The sequence below is a fragment of the Hirsutella rhossiliensis genome (genome assembly GCF_020360975.1).
Source record: "Hirsutella rhossiliensis strain HR02 chromosome Unknown scaffold00002, whole genome shotgun sequence".
Classification (NCBI taxonomy): Eukaryota; Fungi; Ascomycota; class Sordariomycetes; order Hypocreales; family Ophiocordycipitaceae; genus Hirsutella; species Hirsutella rhossiliensis.
The window spans coordinates 7,092,277-7,111,109 of record NW_025408668.1 but is presented as its reverse complement, the minus strand read 5'-3'; the positions used below and the strand labels follow the sequence as shown (position 1 = coordinate 7,111,109).

The window sequence follows — 18,833 nt, the reverse complement described above, 5'->3', positions numbered from 1 at the left end:
CCTACTGTCCTCTCCGGCGGAGGCTCGCCCAAATGTCTCAACCCTGGCGGCTCAGCAGCTCCTCGACCGACGTCTCCCAGCGACACGCCCAACGCTGCCGTCGCGGAAGGAACGCAGCCGGAAATAATCCCGAATGGCCCTGGTTCGACCGGGTCCACGGAAAATGCACCTGTCTCCATCATCGAAGCGGCTACAAAGATCGCTCGCGACCAAACGGCAGCCCATGATGCCAAGCTGGCAGTCTTTCGGGCCTTTAGCGAATCATTCGAACAGACAGCCAAACAATTCACGTCCGGCTCCCACAATAGCATCGCAAAGCAAGTTGCCACCAAGTTTCTGAACCTCTGGACTCAATCGCTCGCCGACCTTGAGGAACCACCGAAACCTACGTACAGCAGCGTTCTCGCATCCGGCAAAACGACACAAGGACAGCTGGCCATTACGGCCTCCGCCCCACCACAGCGAAAACAGCAAACCACCACTCGTCTCCAAGGACGACCGCCCGTGGTCCCACCAAGGAAGACCTGCGTGTCTTTGTCCGACTTGACGCCGATGCTCCGGCCCGAAACCATGAAAGATACGCTATCCGGGCCCACATCGCCGCTAGAGTCGGCATCGACCTACGCCGCATCCCGGCAGCCTTCCCGGTAAACACGGGTTGGGCCATCCTGGCATCGGATGTGGCCACGCGCGAACTACTCGTGCAGCGACAGGCGGATTGGGCCGTAGATCTGGACGCGACGGCCGTAGAGATTAGCCAGAAATGGCATTCGTATGCCGTAGCCGATTGCCCCGTAGGCTCACGGACCTACGCGGCGTTGAGATCAACTTCGATGAGGCGGTCAAAGAAGAAATTGCCTGCCAAACCGGACTGAAGCCCATCAGCATACGGACCTCGCGACACGACTCGGGCGATATGCCTACCAAGACCCTTATTGTATCCTTCCTGGAACCCACGCAGAGACCCTGGCGACTGTTCGGCGCCAGCCGGTTCGCCCGCTATATCGACAAGCCCAGCATTCCTAGCCAATGTGACAAGTGCTGGGATTTCCACGCTCGACACAGCTGCGATCGAACGGCGCGCTGCAGGCGTTGTGGCAAAACCGGCCATCGTAGCCAAGAATGCACCGCCCTCGAGCAGTGTGCAAACTGCCTTGGACCCCATTGCGCGGATGACCCCAAATGCCCTGCCCGCCCCAAGCGCGTTCACGGCATGGTCCGGCGCCTGACGAAGGAGGAGAAGAGCCTGGTACGGCAGATGGGAGTTCAGCTCTCTGCGCAGCAGAAGCGGCAGACTCAAAGGCCAGAGTGTCCGACCAGTCTGATCAGAGCCCTGGCAGGCCGCAGATACTTTCCTTGGAGTCAACGGCGCCGCGGGCAGCTGGAGGAGATGGAAGCTCCGACATGGGCGCCATTTACGAGCCAGCCGCGCCGTCAACCCCATGCATCGTTGTGGCCACAACGCCGCCGCATGTAAGGGACGGCGACCAGTTCCTCCCTGTCGTCCCATCGAAGAAACGACGCACTAGTCCTGTGACGCTACCCTAATGCCTCGCTGTTTTCCACGCAATCGAAGCGATAGGAGGATCTTGCGAATCTTCCAAGCCAACGTAGGCAAGATTCCGCCGGCACACGATTGTGCCCTTGCGTTGGCCGACTCGGAACAATACGACATTATTTTGTTGCAGGAGCCATGGACAGGACTGAAAGATGGCCGATGCCTCACTAAGACGCATCAGGCCTACGACACCTTCTCACCCGTCAACGACTGGGACGGCCGCGACACTCGCCCGAGAGTCATGACATACGTCCGGCGTTCCGCAGGTCTCGTCGCTGATCAAAAGAGACCTGCGGCGACTCGTGACATCCTTTGGCTCACCGTCAACGGCATAACAGTCGTCAACTTCTATCGGCAGCCGTACCACGACGGAGCCCTTGAAATCTTGCTTCAGTGGACCGTACCGGACAAGTGTCTTGTTGCTGGTGATTTCAATGCCAAACATCCCAGCTGGCAGGCCGGTCGACGAGAGGACCGCGGCGAAGAAATAGCGTTTTGGGCAATGGACAATCGACTCGGCTTACTGAATCCTGTCGATGTCCCGACCAACGCACACGGCAATACGGTTGATCTCGCCTTCTGCAACATACCTCTGGCCGACGCTGTTGTCGAGGATCATCTAGCAACCGGCTCCGATCATTTTACCCTTAGTATCACGCTGCCAGGACAAGTTCTGGCACCCCTTCCAATAGGAAAGATCCATCTCAACTCCGACGAGGAATTGAAGCGATTCATTGAATTAGTGGAGGCCGGTGCCGCCTTCATCCCGATCACCACGGCATCTCCTTCCGAGCTCGACAGCTTTGCGTCGGCGCTCGTGAACCTTCTTGGTTGTGCAGCCAGAGCTGCCGGTCGACCTGCCCGTAAGACTACGCATGGTGCGCGGTGGTGGACTGAAGAATGCGCAAAGGCGGCGGCCAATTACCGCGCGTGGAGGAGAGTTCACTCTCTCGGCTTCGACCGAGAAGTACAGCTAGCCAAGAGGAGCTCCATAGCGTGGTGCGCCGGGCCAAGCGCCTTTACTGGCGTAACTTGATTGACAGCTTCACCGATAGCGCCTCCGTCTTCAGGGCGGTCCGCTGGCTGAAGTCTCCAGGTCCGTTTCAAGCTCCTCCCCTGCAAATTGACGACCGAGTGTATGAGACGCAGCTGGAAAGGCCCCCGCCTTGCGACAAGCCACTCTGGAACGGCGCACGGCGAACGACGACATCCCAGATCCGTGGATCTCCGTGAACACAGATAGGACGATACCCTTCACCGACCGAGTCTCCGGAGGAGACCCGCGACGCCACGCTACGCACCGGGAATACGTCCCTGGTCCCGACAATATTACGGTGCGGATGCTCCGCGCTGTCTGGCATGCGATCGGAAGTCTCGTCCACCAGCTATATCAAGGCTGCCTCAGGATTGGCCACCATCCGAAGCCCTTCCGAGAAGCAGAAGTGGTCATGATTGCCAAGCCGGGGCGCAGGGATCTCTACACCCCGCGCTTGGCGCCCCATCTCCTTTTGTCCTGTCTCGGCAAGGGCCTCGAGCGGCTCATCGCACGGCGTCAGCGTGGGCCTCGGTCCATTTCGGCGTACTACACCCACAACAAGCCGGCGCGCTCCGAAGAGATCGGCCGTGGATCTCGTTGCTGCCTTGATTCATGACATCGAGGAGGCATTTGCCTGCAAGCAGGTTGCAACATTGGTGACTTTGGACATTCAGGGCGCCTTCGACACAGTCCTCCGCAACAGATTGATCCTTCGCCTACGGGAGCAAGGGTGGCCACCGAACCTCGCGCGATGGGTCGGCTCGTTTATGCAAGACAGGTCGGCACGCATCCGCTATCAAGATATCGCAACGAATTCATCGCCTCCAGTGCGGGCTGCCACAGGATCGCCAGTCTCGCCGATCCTCTTCCTACTGTATACGGAACCAATCTACCGCTTGGGCAGCTCAAAAGGGCGTTTCGGCTATGCGGACGACACTGCCATCCTTTGCGTCGGCGATAGCCTGGATGAGACGTCCGCCGAAGCATCTCATCATGTGCGTGAGCTTGTATCGTGGGGCGCCGCCAACGGGATCTCCTTCGACCCTGAGAAGACAGAAGTGATGCACTTCTCTCGAACGACGCCCAAGACGGCGCCGCCAGTGCTCCATGGCGAATTTGAGAAACGGCCGGGCCGGGCGATGCGTTGGCTCGGCGTCTGGCTCGACAGCACTCTGTCTTTCAAGACTCATGTCGAGAAATGGACGGCCAAAGCGCAAGCAGTCGCCTTCCATCTCAGGAGACTGACAAACACCAGGCATGGTCCTCTACCGAGCGCTGTGCGACGAGCGGTCTGCGCTTGCGTCATTCCAGTGCTGCTCTACGCGGCGGAGGTCTGGTATCCTGGTTCTACGCGCCCGCGCTGGACCAAGCCGGGCAAGGAAGGACCGTCCAGGATCGGACACCTCGTAAAGAAGATGAGCAAGGCACTCTACACATCTCTTCGGGCTATCCTGCCAGTGTGGAGAACTACACCAACGAATGTTCTGCACCGGGAGGCAGGGATACCGCCGGTCCCTCTGCTGCTCGAGGCGCGCCGGACTGCATTTGCTGCGCGTCTCAAATCCCTGGACGAAGCTCATCCGCTCGTGAAGCGCACGTCGAGGCCAAAAGCCCCTATACTGAATGAAATGATCAAGCTGAAGTACCAAAAGCAGCCAAAACCCTTCCGGACTAGGCTGCGGCGCTCCGACGAATTGCTACCAAGCTGCCCAAGGCCTGCCTTGCTGCAGCGCGGATTTGTCGAAGAGCAGACTGCGCCTCTGCAGAGTGCATCGAAAAATGAGACGGCGAAGAAATTTCGCGATTGGCTCCAGGCACTATCGCCCCGAACTCTGGTCGTCTATTCCGACGGGTCCCGTTCTACCGAAGGCCACGCCGGATATGGCTATGTTGTTCATCGGGACGGATCCACCGTCTTGCGCGACAAGGGCCGTCTCGGGCCCGCCGAGATTTTCGACGCTGAGGCGAAAGGTGCGTTGGAGGGGTTGAAGGCTGCGGTGAGCCTTCCAGAAACTGACCGCATCTTTGTCTGCCTCGACAACCTCGCGACCGCAACATGCTTACGGGGCACACCGAGCGACTCCTCGCAAGAGGTCTTCCTTGAGTTTCAATCTTTGGCGCGAAAATACGGAGCTGTGGAGGTCCATTGGATCCCCGGCCATGCTGACATCCCAGGCAACGAGGAGGCTGATGCTCTGGCAAAGGCGGGAGCATCACTGCCAGAACCCGCTGATAACGTCCCGACGCTAGCGCACCTGCGAAAGATTGCCCGACAGCAGCCGGAAGAGGCTTTCAAGGCCTGGTGGGAAGCCTCTGCGCCGGAGCGATACAGAGACCTGAGGCTTAAAGCCACAACCAGCTGCCCGTCAGAATTGGCGCTCTCTCGGCCCTGCTTCGTAACTTGCTTGCAGCAAGAACCCACCATGGGGATTTTGCTGACTACCACGAAAGGTTTGGTCACGACAATGCGCGACTGACGTGCTCGTGCGGAAGACGAAAGAGCCAGCACACATCTTTTACTGCAGAAAGGTTGCGCCACGGCATCGTATGCGGCTTGCACCTTGGCCGGCTGCAGCCATCAACCGCGCAATCGGCAAGGACTTTGACAAATTCGTCAGGCTGGCGAAAGCGAGCTTCTTCTTCGGAGGATCTGCCCACGCCACTAGACGGTCATCATTCTCCTCTCTCACCCTACCTTTCCTCTCAATCCTTTCTGTTACCTGCTCCGATCTCGGCGGCGTCAAGGTCTCGCGACCATGCGATCGCCGAGGTCATCAAGGGCTGCAAGGCCCCAGAAGCAAATTGGCTGATCTGACCACGGGACAGCTTTCTCTTCATGCCTGGACGTCCCGCTGACGGGCAACAGGTTTGTCATGAGCGCCGTTGAGCCGATGAAATGCTGGATAGTGGGTGAAGTGTACGATATGTAGCATGTAGACACCTGCTAGCTCAGCACGTCCTGTGCTCCCCTGCGGAGACCTGAGCGACCAAAAGTTGCTGGACGGAAAATACACTAAACTAAACTAAACTAAACTAAAGTACCTTGAGTAGGTACAAGCTTGGTAGATTGGTACCTACCTAATGTATGTATGTACTCCGTACGATTACGGAATACTGGCTGCGTACAGTGCCCCGAGTTAGTCATCGGAACTGGCTTCGCAGCCTAAATTTCCAATCCATAGCTGGTGCCTCTATTGCCGCTGCGCGGACGCTCCGAAGGCTACCTCGTCATCTGGAATCCAAGTCCGGGGTGCGATCTCGTGTGTTATCTACAGGGCCATGAAAGTCACCTGGACCACTGACAAATCAAAGTGAGGTTGGCTCATCAAGGACGGCTCTCTCCGGATGGCCGCATTTGATCATGCACTGTGCCCCTCCTCCCAACATACGCCTTTCGGGATACCTCTCAGCGCCAACGTCGTGGGTAGCAAACTAAAGTGCTCCGTGCGGAAGCGCGCACACTTCTTACTGTATCACGCGGCTTTTGCGGCAACACCACGATTAAACGGAACTTTGCTCTGTGTCGCTGTAGAACTCAGAGCTCCATCCCCTCGTTCCCAGTCATTGACTGTGTGATATTCCGCCTCCCTTCCACTGTCTCGGCGACGCATTTCTCCTCCCCCACCTCTCGGCCGTCTTCCCCGCGACAGGGCTACGTCATGCCATCATTCCCTCGGCCGCCGCGGGGCACTTGGCTCCTCATTTTCGCCACACTCCTGGTCTTGCTGCCAGGCAAGGCTGCCGCTTTCGGTGCAGGAAACATTCCCTCAATCGCACAGGTGGGTGCTGCTAAATTCATCTACAGACTTTGCGAGGTTGCTGATGCGTTGAGCGCCGTAGGTCGAAGGCCTCAACTGGCGCCATGGAGGTGAGCTTGCCTAAGTCCAAAATCAACCGTGAACAACTTTCTGACGTCTTGCAGACATCGAGGACATGCTCGCGGGCCTTGCTTTCCTGCATGGAAAAAAATGGACATCTATGCTCATCAAGAGAACCTACTTTGGCAATTGGTTGCGCGATTACTCGCAAGCTGTCGACGTCGGTAGCTTGAAGGGCGTCAATGCCGCCACCATTCGCATCCTGGTCAGCAGCCCCAGCCCAAGACCCCGGGCGGCCCACCACTAACCACTCTCAAGGTCTGGGTCCTCTCCTTCATGTCCTTTGGATATGCCACCGAGGAGTTTGAGGTCACCGAGGAGCGCCTCGGCTGCTACCGCCCGGAAGAGCACATCGACAACCCCAAGGGCTACGCCGACGGCCTCGATGCCCGCAAGTTTGACCCCCGCCTGCGCGGTCCAGTTGATCCCGCAGAAATCGAGATAGATCCCAGGACCGGCATGAAGAACTATATCGCCAACGAGACGGGACGGTGGGCGACCAGCGCCGGCTATCTGAGGTACAGCTTCGCCCGAAGCATCCACTTCGGCCGACTTTACACGAGCGGTGCCGAGGGTAGAGGCACGGACGAGACTCTATGCGAGGCGCTCCGGTGCCTGGGACAGGCTTTGCATTGCATGGAGGATTTCGGTGCCCACAGCAACTACTGCGAGCTGGCCCTCCGTGAACTTGGATACCACAATGTCTTTCCCCATTGCGGGACGCAGGCCGAGGTCAACATTCACGGCAGGAGACTTTACCCCATTGTTACCGGCACATTCGGCGCCGTCGACTTCTTGCACTCCGTCATTGGCGAGGCCAACGATCACTTCACTCAGTCCGAGGTGGACGAGGTCGATATTGCGCTCAAGAACGCAGAGGCCTCCAAAAGTGGCGGCGGCAGCGGATCCAGTTCGAGGGGTCTTTTCGATGGGTCCGGCTCGACCGACTTCATTTCTCTGCTCTCCAAACTGCCAGATGTGGGCGACGGCTTCGCAGATCAGGCCCGCAGCCTCAAGGCCGAGGCCGAGGCAAAGGAGCGGGAAAACGAATCTCGCAGTCGGGCTGGAGAAAATGCCAACGTGGTCCCCGGCATGAGCCCTAACTTCGACCCTGTCAAGGTTGCCGGCCAGATCTACCCCATTCTCCAATTCCGAGACAAGATCGTCAAGGCCATCAGCCGCGGCATCGCCAAAATACCTGGCCTCGAGAAGCTCATTGAGCACATTAGCGAGACGTTGACGGCATTCGTCCTCGGCCTCCTTGCCCCCTTTATTCGACCAATCATCAACCAAGTCTCCAAGGTTTTGAAGGATGGGTCCTCCGGGGTCATCAGCGCCAGCTCCAACTCCCAACTCGAGCCATGGGAGAGCCCTCGCTGTGATGATCCGACTCATTCGATGCTGTCAAAGGACCACTTTACAAATATCCTCAACTCTTGTGCTGGGCGAGTCGCGACCACGATTCTCCAATATACCGTACCGTGAGTTACTCCGCCTCCTATTCTGTCCCTCCCCGCTTCCTTAATTTTTCGGGGTTTGAAAAACCACGCCTCTAACGGCTTCAAGGCGTGTCCTCTTTGCGTGGGAGAACACCAATGTTCCCGTGGACGAGGTCGTCAATGATGTCATCCGGGCATTTCACCACCCTGCCCTCCGCAACGATAGCATTGAGATTCAGAAAGACATGTTCAGGACCGTCAAGTCATGGGCAGACGAGCATCCACGCCGCCACCAGCTCGACCAACTGCTGTCTTCCGAGTCGGTGAAGAAGGGCAAGAACCACGTCTTGGGCCAGCAGTCAAAGAGCGTCGGCGATCACTCCCACGGCCCCATGGAGTCCCTTAGTCAACTGGGCCATGGGAAAGTCGCCGGATCTCTCTGGTCCCAGGTTCGCACGCGCGATCTCAACTCGATGGAAGGTCGCGATGGAGACGCATCGGCGAACTACATGTCCAGCTCTCCTGCCCCTCCGTCGAGCCAGGGCGCGCGCTACGAATACGGACAGAACGCGTCATACTACTCGCAGGGCAGCGGCTTGCAGGCGGGACCGCCAGGCGGCTACAGCGGCCCTTCGCCACAGCCCGGCGCCTACTACTCTGGCTACAGCCAGTCGTCTCCCCCGCAGCCCCAGTCAGGATATGGAGGCCCAGCACCACCCGGAGGGCAATGGGGACCGCAAGGCCCGCCTCATCCACATCAAGGGTATGGGGCTCCCGGCTACGGCGCGCCTTCACAGCAGTATCCTCCTTACCAGCAAGGACAACCCCCATCCTGGAACTCCTACCCCGGCCCACCTCATGGCTACTGATAGCTGAGCAACCGGCGCAATTTGGAGTGGCGAGCGTGGTACGAGCTGGCGTGTCGGCTGTATTTTGAAGGTAGAGGAGCCGCGTATTATCAAGCAAAAGTGTTTTTTCTCGGTGGCAAGAGATAGAACGAACAGAGCTGCTGGACGTTCCTATCTATCGTCACCCACTTGATTTGTCATTTTGATTTAAATGTGTCTTCGGTGCATATCATGAAGCCAAGAACTCGGCTTTTCATTTCTAGAATCAGAAAGGCCCATAGCCTGACGAAACTCCTTGCCCCATGCTGTCCGGGGCCACGCAAAGGTCGGGGGCTCATCCCATTCCCCAACCCTGCCTTGGGCTTTGGAAAACGCCTCGACACCGGGTAGCAAGGGCCGGTTGGCCGTTGGCCAGCCCCCCTTTCGCTCCTTTGACTCTCCTTGGCCTGCAAAGATGGCGGCCTCCAGTGACTTTCAGCGCTTCCCACGGCGCGGGTCCTGGGCCTCGGCCCTCCGGGCATCGCGGATCTCCTTAGTACCCAAGCTGCCCAGGCCGCCCTCGGACCTGCGCTCCCAGCCGCCGAGGCGGACTACCTGGCAGGTGGCGTTGTCGCCGTCGGCCGAGACCTCAGTGGCGTACTCGACGACGCTGCGGGCGCCCTGCTCGGGGGTCCTAGCCTCCTTGACCACGTCGACAATCTCCTGGTCGCTGAGGGTGCCCGAGACGCCATCGCTCATGAGGACGAGGAACGAGTACTGGGCGGGGCCGAGCTCGACGCGCGTCGTCTCGGGCTCGGCCGACACGCCGATGCGCTTGCTTCGGATGTCGCCAAAGGCGCGGCTGTTGGCGAGGCCGGCAATGCGCTCCTCACCGAAGCTATCGCCCGTCACCATGGACCCGGCCGGTGCGTAGCGGCGAAGGCGCCTGCTCTCCGTTGGCGTGGTTGGGTGGTGGTCCGACGTCAGGGGCTGCGCGCGGCCCGTGGCCGTCTCGCAGAGGAGGATGCGGCTGTCGCCCACGTGCGCCACAAGGAGCGTCGACTGCGCGCCGGGATGCCAAAACGGCGCGGGTGTCGGCGTCGAGATGAGAGCCACCGACGCCGTGGAGCCACCCTTGAAGCGCGTTGTGCCGCCGATGCCGTGGCCAGAAGGGGTGGCGTGGGGCGCGCCGAGAATCTCGTCATGGTTGAGCGGCATGTCGGAATCGTCAGGGTCCGACTTTCTCGCCTGCGCGGACACGAAGTCTAGGTCAGCACGCAGAAATGCATAGGTGAGGCTCGATTCAATCGTAGACGCAGGCTGCTCGCTTGCGTCTTGGTCGTTGAAGTTCTCGGGGCTAAATCGCCTAAAGTAGCCGCCGATGGCATCTCCGTAGGCCTTGACTAGGTCCTTCTGCAGCTGCAATGCTCGCGTGTGACTGTGAGCCTCGGCGGGAACTGGAAAAGTGCTGGGCGACGCAGCGCCGCTCGTTGGCTGCTTGTCCGAGCCAGCTCCGCCGTCGTGAGGAGGGGCATTCGCCTTGTCCTTGGATTCGCCTGATTCTTTCATGTTGGCTGAGCCGCGAGCTGGTGTCTCGGTCTCGATCTCACTCGGCGGCGGCGAGGGAGAACGGTGGACGTCACGTCCGGGCTTCTTCTTGCGCAGGGTGCTCTGCAAGTCGAATTCAGAAGCAGCCTCTTCGATGTAGCCGTACAACTCGTCACGCAAGAAATGGGAGCACTGGGACCCTCCGTGGCCATCAAAGACGGCGAAGTAAAAGACCTGGGGGTCACCCGAGGCACTGTCCGCGGGAGTCGCCTCGCCCGGCTTCTGCTTGACGCTCATGGGCGCCCTTCTGGCAAATGCTGGGATGTTTACGATGCCGGCCTGGTCCGCATCCTCATTGTAGGGCCGACTTCCTCTGGAGGTGCATGAGCCAAAATGATGCTTGGCTCGCCTCAACGGTATCCTTACCACAGTGAGGTCTCGGCCCGGCATGTTGGGCAGAGCGACGGCCGGAGCAGATCCAGGAGGGCCCGGCGTGTGGGGAGTCGAGGCATCGCGAGGCATTTTGTGGCTGGGGCCCCAAGAGGTGGACGAATCGGGGTGAAGGGACGAGGACGGTAGGTGGGTGACGAAGTAGGTGTGAAAGCTCCGTCGACCGAGAGCATGTGCTTTGAAGTGGTCTTTGGAGAATATGATGGTGCGCGGCGTGCCTACAAGCCGAGAGCCCGAGCCCGAGCGTCGAGGTTTGGCGGAGCGAGCGAGCAGCTGCATTTCGACGGTGCCAGCTGCGAGGACTTTCGGCCGAGCCGGCAGTGCTTCAGCTCTCCATATAAGCAGCGGTTCGATGTGAAGGGCCAAGAGCGAGGGCGAGGCTGGTAGTATGGATGAGGGATGGACGAGGAGGCGAGCGGCGGAGCTCCTCGAGCTCTGGGCGACGGCCGCCATGGGGGCTGGGGCTGGGGGCGAGGAGCTCGAGGAATAGCGCGCCGGAGCGTCAAAAGCTCTCGCGCAGTCGCAGCAGTGTACGCTGAGTGCGTGTCAGGTCCATGGGATTGGCCGTCTGGCTAGCAAGCTGTGCCCAAAGGCGATCGGGGAAGCTGAGGCAGCGTGGTGATGAGTATTCGATAATGAGCGGCTCGAGAGGGAGGGGCAGCGGTCGAGTGAGGGGTTAGAGGAAGACGGGGACAAAGAGGTTCGAGGTGCTCGCGCGCGGCAGGGAAACGAAAGGCCGACAGTCGGAGCTGTGGAAAACCAAGCCGAAGATGTTGTTCGGTTCAAAGAAAGGCTGCACTAGCAGGCCGGGGCCGAGACATGGTCCATCGTTGTTGTTGGGTTGCACCACAGTGAACGCATCAACGCATTCGGGATCAGGGGGTCTAACAAGCGCTTGCCAGCTGGCGGTAGCTGGGCGTTTGAGCTACTTTACGGTCCACCTATATTGCCGGGCGATTTTGGTATATGAACCCTCGTGTCATAGATACGATACGTGAAGTACCCGCCGCAGTGTTAAAGCTTTGGTTTGAGCCACCCTGGCTGCCAGGTTCTCAGACTCCAGGGACCAGATCAATAAGTACCTACACGGTACGGTGGGGGAGCTGCGCCTTGGCTGTGCCTTGCAGTGGACAGGGACAAGTAAGAAACGGTTGAGCTTGCTTCTCCACGAACACGAGCAACTCGGTCGGCTCCGACAACAGGCCTGCTACCTAACTTACCCAAGTATCCAGTTCAAGCGCCTACTAGGATGTTGGCCAGGGGCGAGGACGGGATGCAGTGGGTCGGGCCAAAGCAACTACCTACGTCAAGCACTCATCACTCATCCCATCAAATTCGAGCGGCGGCAACTCGGCCTCTGCACAACTCCAGCGTCCAACTTTCCCACGAATCGAGAGCCCCGGCCTGCACTTTCAGCCTGCTCCATCCCCATTGCGACCCACGCCGCCCCTGTGTCACGCCGCCCCCGTGTCACGCCGCGGCCTCGGCCCATGTCTCCAGAGCCGCCTCTGCTCGCTGGCGAGGACGCGTCCCAGACCACCAGCCGCCAGCAAGGCCATGTTGTCGAGGTTGATGAGTCCGGCGACATTGTCCTCGACGTGACCTTTGAGACGTCCCATGCCGTTCTCAAGAAGAGCCGCAAGGCACTGCCCCCGGCTGACCGCACACTCAAACCCCGGCCACCAGCAACGACAAAGGTGGCCTACAGGGTGCGCATAGCGGCTTTGAAGGGAAACTCGCGATACTTTGCCCATCTGTTCTCCAACCCCCAGTTCAGCGAGGCAAGGCTCGTCGCAGAGACGCACGATGGCCTTATGGCCAGGGGGGTCAACCCTTCTGAGGCAGGCGCTCGAGACCTGCCCTTCATTGCTCTTGTCGACGATGACGAGGCGACTCAAGCAGCTGGCCGAGAGCTCGTCTTCGAAGACATGCTGCGCATCCTTCATCGGAAACCCATCAAGACAGCCAAGGTAGTCATGCCGTATGCTGTGACTCTGGCCATCGTTGCTGACCGCTTCGATTGTGTTGATACTGTTGCTCGCACTCTCAACGGACATCACAAGTTCAAATGGCCCATAATCAACAGCAGGCCCCTCACCATTGACGACCGGGGGCGCATGGCAGAAGTCGAACAAACTATGCGCCAAAAGGTCCTCGTCTCCTGGCTGCTGGGTCAGCCATTACGCCTGCAGCAAGCTACGCGGGAGCTCATCGTTCGCGGCTCCAGTCTCTGGAGTGCCTTTCACGACGCCGATGCAAATACCGAGCGAGCGGCTGCTTGGTGGAACTTACCCCAAGGTCTCGAACGTAAGTCGATTGGTCTCCACCCGATTGCCCGACAGGGAACTGATTGGTTTCTAGGCGAACTCCAGCATAGGCGCGAGTGTATTCTCAATGCTGTTGCCTCGGTACAGCGCCATTTCTTCAAGCTGTACGCCTCGCGCGACAGACAGTGTAAGCTGGGCTACGATTCCAGCGCCGCGTGTGACTCCTTCCAACTCGGGCAAATGCTCAAATTCCTCACGTCCAAGGAGCTGCTGTATCTCGTCGACTTCAGTCCGGGATCGCTGGATTCGGTTCCTGACACCTCGCGACTCGACCTCGAAGAACTCGTCACCACGCTGAAGCAATTCCCAAACTATCAGGTTGACAGGCACCACATAAACTGCGGTCCCCAGATTCGCATCAAGCCCATCATGGACTACCTCCGCACCATGCTATCCGCAAACGTCATCAGCATCTCGCATGCCGACTGGACTAGACGTCGAGCTGACGTCTCTTGGGCTGAGCGCAAGGACAGCAATGGGGCGGGCGACAGCGGCCACACATTTGCCTTTACGAGAGCCATTGCAAACGACCAGAGATTACATCACGAAGGAACCTTTCACGCGGACCGCATAGCTAAGTCATTATTCACGGCAGACTCGTGGGACTGGACCCCAGAGGCATGATTATTTACAACTGTCGCTTTCAAGCGAGCCAGCGACTCTGTCAATGCAAGGCATCAAGCGCAGGGCTTCTAGATCGCTCAACCCGCACACCAATCCTGACATCCGATTCATCATGTAACAACGCAAGGTTCTGCTTTTCACGACAAGAATAGAGAAAGCCGACTATACATGGAAATGCGGTCGCCAGAGGGTATCATTGGATATCCAAGTCAGACCTTGTCGGCACTCGGCTCACGCGTTGACGGTTGTCGCAGTCTCCCGCGCTGCGGCCTTGGTGTCGAGGACGCCACCCTGGCGGCCTTCGCTTTCACTCCCGCTCTCAGCACGCGATGGCTGGTGAGGCTTTGCCTTCATGAATGGCCAGCGACCTTTGGTCTCGTGGAATCGCATGACGATGAAGCCTATGATGACGGCGATCCAGTAGACGTTGTAGGAAATGACGGAGCCGTATGTCGCCGAGTTGGTCCAGCCAAGGATGGCATTGAAGATGCTCCAACCACCGGCATTGGGGCCGGTCGGCTGACAGCACTGTCGGGCGCGTCATTAGAGAAATGAGAGGCCAGGGCCTTGAAGAGCAGCCACTTACGTTGACGTGCCAGACACTCTTGTCAATGTCATAGGAGCCTGGACCAGCGCCGGTTTCCGCGGCATCGCCGCCTACGGCATCATTCCACTTCTGTGCCTCCAGGTGCCAGACGCCTCGGGAAAAGAGGCCAGCAGCGACGAGATATAGCAGACAGGTCGAGACGACGAGGAAAAGGTGCATCCGAGCCGTCGATCCACCTCTGATTAGGCAGGTGGCTGGTTAGAACAAGACTCTAGGGCCCAAGGTCGAGCGAGGGGTGGGAAATGCCTACTTGTACAGGACCCATCCGATGAGGATTCCGACGAAAAGGCCTACCACGACGGGCAGCGGCACGGCCGTTGCGGGTGCCGTGAAAGAGACGCCGGCGGTGAAGACGACGGCCTCGATGCCCTCGCGGAGGACGGTGATGAAGGGGAGAAAGAACATGGCATATTTCTCGATGAAACGGGCCCACCAGTGTCGGGTATCGGTGCTGAGCGGCGCCTCGACGGCCTTTGCGAGCTTGAGACGCCACTTGTCCTGCATCCTGCCGATGCGGAGGAGGGCAGCACCCATGATGGTAATGATGACGGACGCAAGAAGACAGAAGGCGCCCTCGTAGTAGTTTTCATTGGCCTCCCACGAGTTGCGCCGCACGGTGTAGTAGACGCCGATGATGGCACCGGCAACTATCATGCAGACGAGGAAGCCGGCGCCGACGCCGACCCAGATCTTTGAGAGCGTCAGCAGCTGAGGGCGTCACGGCAGTGCCGAGCGCGAGGGAAGCAGGGAATACCTGTCGCCTGAGGTACTTGTACACCTGGGCATTTCCATTGGGACCGTCGAGAGTCTGCTTGAGAAAGGCGAGCAGGACCGAGACGATGATGACGGTTTCAAGCGTCTCGCGAAAGACGATGAGGAAGACGGGAACGGAGAAGACGTCTGTGGTCATGTTGGACGCGGCGTACGGGGCAAACAACAGCACGTGCAAGCGAGCGCCTGTCAGGGGCTTTTTGTGTGTTTGCGCGAGGTCGGTCGCCTCGGGGAATCGTCGTCACTCGGGGCGACAACAAGTTAACAGCAACAGAAGAAGAGCTTCAGACGCATACCGAGGGCCAAGCGATACGGGGCTGATCATGCACGGCTGCTATACATGCGAAAGTTCGCTATAGCAGTGGACCGAGAGACCGGGATGGCTGGGCGATGGTTTCTGATCTGGTCCTGGCCGGACCCTGATGCAACTCAAGTGCGGGCAACTTGCTTGGACATTTCTTGCCGGCCCAGTTTGTTTGCTTCCGGGACGTCAGCGGCACTTTCTGGCCGGAGACACCAACTCATGGCGGGCAAAGAGGGTCTCGACCTGGACCGGGCTGGAACTCGACACTGGACAGTACCTACGTGCGGCAAGCTCGGATCAGGCCACGACGGGCGTCTAATGTCGAGGAAATCGAAATTTTCTTCCGCTAAAGCGGGGGCCAGAGGACAAGAAGGGAGTCTAGAAGAAAAAAAACCGGAGAGTCGAGGAAGCACACGTGATGGGTGATCGGCTTCATCCGGAAAAGGCAAAACAGGACGTGACACGACTCGGGGCTCGCTCCACCCCGTCAGCGCTCCCTTGTTTGGTGGGAGACGAGGCGGCACGCGATGGCCCGACTTATCAGATGGGACTTGGCCGGGCGGTTGGTTATCAATCAGTCGAGCCCCGTCGCGCCCAATCACAGCCCACCGGCTGTCGCTCATCCTTGCTTCTGGCTGTTGGATCCCTGTCCCTGCATCACGAACGCACGTCCAGTAATTACTCCGTGCGCGAGTTTGGGCTACCCACACCGACAAGGGAGTCGAGCTTTCGAGACGACTGCCGCTTGACTACGCCAACGTGCGTGTGCCAAGCTGAAGAGCCCTTGGCACATGGGAAAACGGGTGGCCCAAAAGACATACATGGGCGAGGTCCATGGGCGAGGTCCATGGGCCTTGTTCATCACCATCCCAACCGACAATAGCACCGCTTTTGCCCCTGCAGCCGTGTCGACGATGGATTGCGGCTGTTGATTAATGGCGCATCGGGTCCAGACTTTTGACATTGGTCCAAATTCTCTACCGCGAGCTCAAACAATCCTCGCCCGTCGTCCGCCTACTCGATCCAGCATATACACCGAGGCCCCCTTTCTCCCAGGCGTGCCGCCTCCCCTCGCCGTCACAGCAATCCTCCCTCTCGCTCTGGCGCAGGCACATGGCCGTCTTGACCAAGCTGGCGGCCCTCGCGGCGTCGGCCACCCTCGCGGCCGCCGCCACCATCACCCACAACTTCAACATCACCTGGGTGAGGGCCAACCCGGACGGCGCCTTTGAGCGGCCCGTCATCGGCATCAACGGCCAGTGGCCCATCCCGCGCATCGACGCCGACGTCGGCGACCGCCTCGTCATCAACGTCGACAACCAGCTCGGCAACCAGACCACGTCGCTGCACTTTCATGGCCTCTTCATGAGCGGCACCGCCCACATGGACGGCCCGGCCGGCGTCACCCAGTGTCCCATCCCGCCTGGCGCCTCGTTTACCTACAACTTCACCGTAGGCTCCTCTTGACAAGGTCGTGACGGCCCGGGAGACTGACGCGTTCGACAGATTGACCAGCCGGGGACCTACTGGTATCACTCCCACACCCACGCCCAGTACCCCGACGGCCTGCGCGGCCCCCTCGTCGTCCACGACCCCGACTTCCCCTACCGAAAAGAGGTGGACGAGGAGCTGGTCCTGACCCTGTCCGACTGGTACCACGACGAGATGCAGACCCTCATCCCGCGCTTCATGAGCAAGAGCAACCCGACGGGCGCCGAACCCGTGCCCAACGCCGCACTCATGAACGAGACGCAGAATATGACCGTCGCCGTCCAGCCCGGCAAGACGTACCTGTTCCGCATCGTCAATATTGGCGCCTTTGCCGCGCAATACTTTTGGATCGAGGGCCACAAGATGCGCATCGTCGAGGTCGACGGCGTCTACACGAGGGATGCCGAGGCCGACATGGTATACATCTCTGCTGCGCAACGCGTCAGCGTGCTTGTCGAGACCAAGGCTGATGTCGCGGCCAACTTTCCTATTGTCGCCTGCATGGACAAGGTACGCTCCTCTCCACTTACGCCTACCGCCGGAGCAGAATCTGGAAGAAAACCAGGGCACACGGAGGACAAGAGAAGAGTCTGAAGCCGAGGTCTGGGACACTGTGCTGAATTCCCCTCGCAGGAGCTTTTCGACGTGCTCCCCCCTGAGCTCAACTACAACTCGACGGGCTGGCTCGTCTACGACGACGCCAAGGTCAAGCCCGCGGCCGCCATCGTCGCCGAGCTCGACGCCTTTGACGACATGACGCTGGTGCCCTACGACAACATGACGCTGCTGCCCGAGCCCGACCGCGTCGTGACGCTTGACGTGCACATGGAAAACCTGGGCGACGGCGCCAACTACGCCTTCTTCAACAACGTCTCGTACGTCGAGCCCAAGGTGCCGACCCTCTACAGCGCCCTCTCGGCCGGCGACCAGGCCGTCAACCCGGCCGTCTACGGCGAGTACTCGCAGCCCTTTGTGCTCGAGAGGGGCCAGGTGGTGCAGATTGTCCTCAACAACCTCGACCCGGGCCGTCACCCCTTTCACCTGCACGGGCACAACTTCCAGGCCATTTACCGCTCGGACGAGGAGGCCGGCACGTTTGGGGACGTTGACCCGGCCGATGCGAAGTTTCCAAGCGTGCCCATGCGCAGGGACACGCTCGTCGTCTGGCCCAACGGCAACATTGTGCTGCGCTTCAGGGCCGACAACCCAGGTACGACTCTCCTCGACTCTTTTTGACATCTGCTAGCCCCCCCCCCCCCCGGGGGAAGGGCCATGGCATATCGTGTGCTGACGAACACGTTGCTTTGGCTCCAGGCGTCTGGCTCTTCCACTGCCACATCGAGTGGCACGTCGTCTCGGGTCTCATCGCCACCTTTGTCGAGGCCCCCGCCGAGCTGCAGAAGCAGATACTCGCCCTCCCCGAGGACCACCTCGACGTCTGCAGGCGCGCCGACGTGCCCACCGTCGGCAACGCCGCCGGCAACACGGTCGACCTACTCGACCTGAGCGGCCAGAACGAGCCCCCCGCTCCTCTGCCCGAAGGGTAAGCGCCCCCCCCCCCCCCCCCCTCTCCCTTTTGCCTCTCTATATTGCTTTTCGCACGGCCCAGGGAACAGTTGATGTGAGAGAGGTTGGCTAATCCCGAATGTGGTTTGTCTCGTTCGTTGCAGCTTCACCGCCCGCGGAATCGTCGCCCTCGTTTTCAGCTGTCTGGCGGGCATACTCGGTATCTGCGTCATAGCGTGGTACGGCCTGGCCAAGCCCGTCGACTCGATCCCGCGCAGTTGACGGCTCGCGCTGCTGTCGCCCGACCACCGCCCGATTTCTTCCTTGTTTTAATTGACCCCCATTATCGCCTAGACCGCGTCGTGTAGACGCGCGAGGAGAAGGTCCCCGGATGCTCATCTGTTGCTTTGCGACCCCTTTCCCTGTCGTGTCACAACACGGGGCATCCCACGGCACGAGCTTGAATA

At 59.6% G+C, this 18,833-nt stretch overlaps 6 protein-coding genes across 6 annotated transcripts; 4 read left to right on the top strand and 2 right to left on the bottom strand.

Annotated features, from left to right (window-relative positions):
* Window positions 1-1,404: 1,404 nt before the first annotated feature.
* Window positions 1,405-5,071, top strand: HRG_02512 (endonuclease-reverse transcriptase domain-containing protein; the record flags this gene model as incomplete). Its single annotated transcript, XM_044860983.1, has 8 exons — window positions 1,405-1,473; window positions 1,530-2,557; window positions 2,614-2,654; window positions 2,708-3,181; window positions 3,285-3,441; window positions 3,499-4,176; window positions 4,270-4,565; window positions 4,770-5,071. The coding sequence occupies 8 exons, from the start codon at window positions 1,405-1,407 to the stop codon at window positions 5,069-5,071; spliced, it is 3,045 nt and encodes a 1,014-aa protein (XP_044724616.1).
* A 1,182-nt stretch (window positions 5,072-6,253) lies between these two features.
* On the top strand, window positions 6,254-8,780 carry HRG_02511 (heterokaryon incompatibility protein het-C domain-containing protein; the record flags this gene model as incomplete). Its single annotated transcript, XM_044860982.1, has 7 exons — window positions 6,254-6,373; window positions 6,435-6,462; window positions 6,517-6,677; window positions 6,731-6,963; window positions 7,009-7,382; window positions 7,449-7,953; window positions 8,039-8,780. 7 exons carry the CDS (start codon window positions 6,254-6,256, stop codon window positions 8,778-8,780), a joined length of 2,163 nt encoding a protein of 720 aa, XP_044724615.1.
* Window positions 8,781-9,233: 453 nt separating this feature from the next.
* On the bottom strand, window positions 9,234-11,015 carry HRG_02510 (protein phosphatase 2C domain-containing protein; the record flags this gene model as incomplete). Its single annotated transcript, XM_044860981.1, has 2 exons — window positions 9,234-9,986; window positions 10,071-11,015. The coding sequence occupies 2 exons, from the start codon at window positions 11,013-11,015 to the stop codon at window positions 9,234-9,236; spliced, it is 1,698 nt and encodes a 565-aa protein (XP_044724614.1).
* Window positions 11,016-12,226: 1,211 nt separating this feature from the next.
* HRG_02509 (proteinrelated to hydroxyproline-rich glycoprotein) lies at window positions 12,227-13,687 on the top strand (the record flags this gene model as incomplete). The annotated part of the gene is made up of 2 exons (XM_044860980.1): window positions 12,227-13,043; window positions 13,098-13,687. 2 exons carry the CDS (start codon window positions 12,227-12,229, stop codon window positions 13,685-13,687), a joined length of 1,407 nt encoding a protein of 468 aa, XP_044724613.1.
* Window positions 13,688-13,918: 231 nt separating this feature from the next.
* HRG_02508 (iron permease FTR1 family domain-containing protein) lies at window positions 13,919-15,204 on the bottom strand (the record flags this gene model as incomplete). The annotated part of the gene is made up of 4 exons (XM_044860979.1): window positions 13,919-14,215; window positions 14,274-14,472; window positions 14,545-14,984; window positions 15,049-15,204. The coding sequence occupies 4 exons, from the start codon at window positions 15,202-15,204 to the stop codon at window positions 13,919-13,921; spliced, it is 1,092 nt and encodes a 363-aa protein (XP_044724612.1).
* A 1,278-nt stretch (window positions 15,205-16,482) lies between these two features.
* Window positions 16,483-18,648, top strand: HRG_02507 (multicopper oxidase domain-containing protein; the record flags this gene model as incomplete). The annotated part of the gene is made up of 5 exons (XM_044860978.1): window positions 16,483-16,821; window positions 16,876-17,370; window positions 17,494-18,070; window positions 18,175-18,403; window positions 18,531-18,648. The coding sequence occupies 5 exons, from the start codon at window positions 16,483-16,485 to the stop codon at window positions 18,646-18,648; spliced, it is 1,758 nt and encodes a 585-aa protein (XP_044724611.1).
* Between the last annotated feature and the right edge of the window lie 185 nt (window positions 18,649-18,833).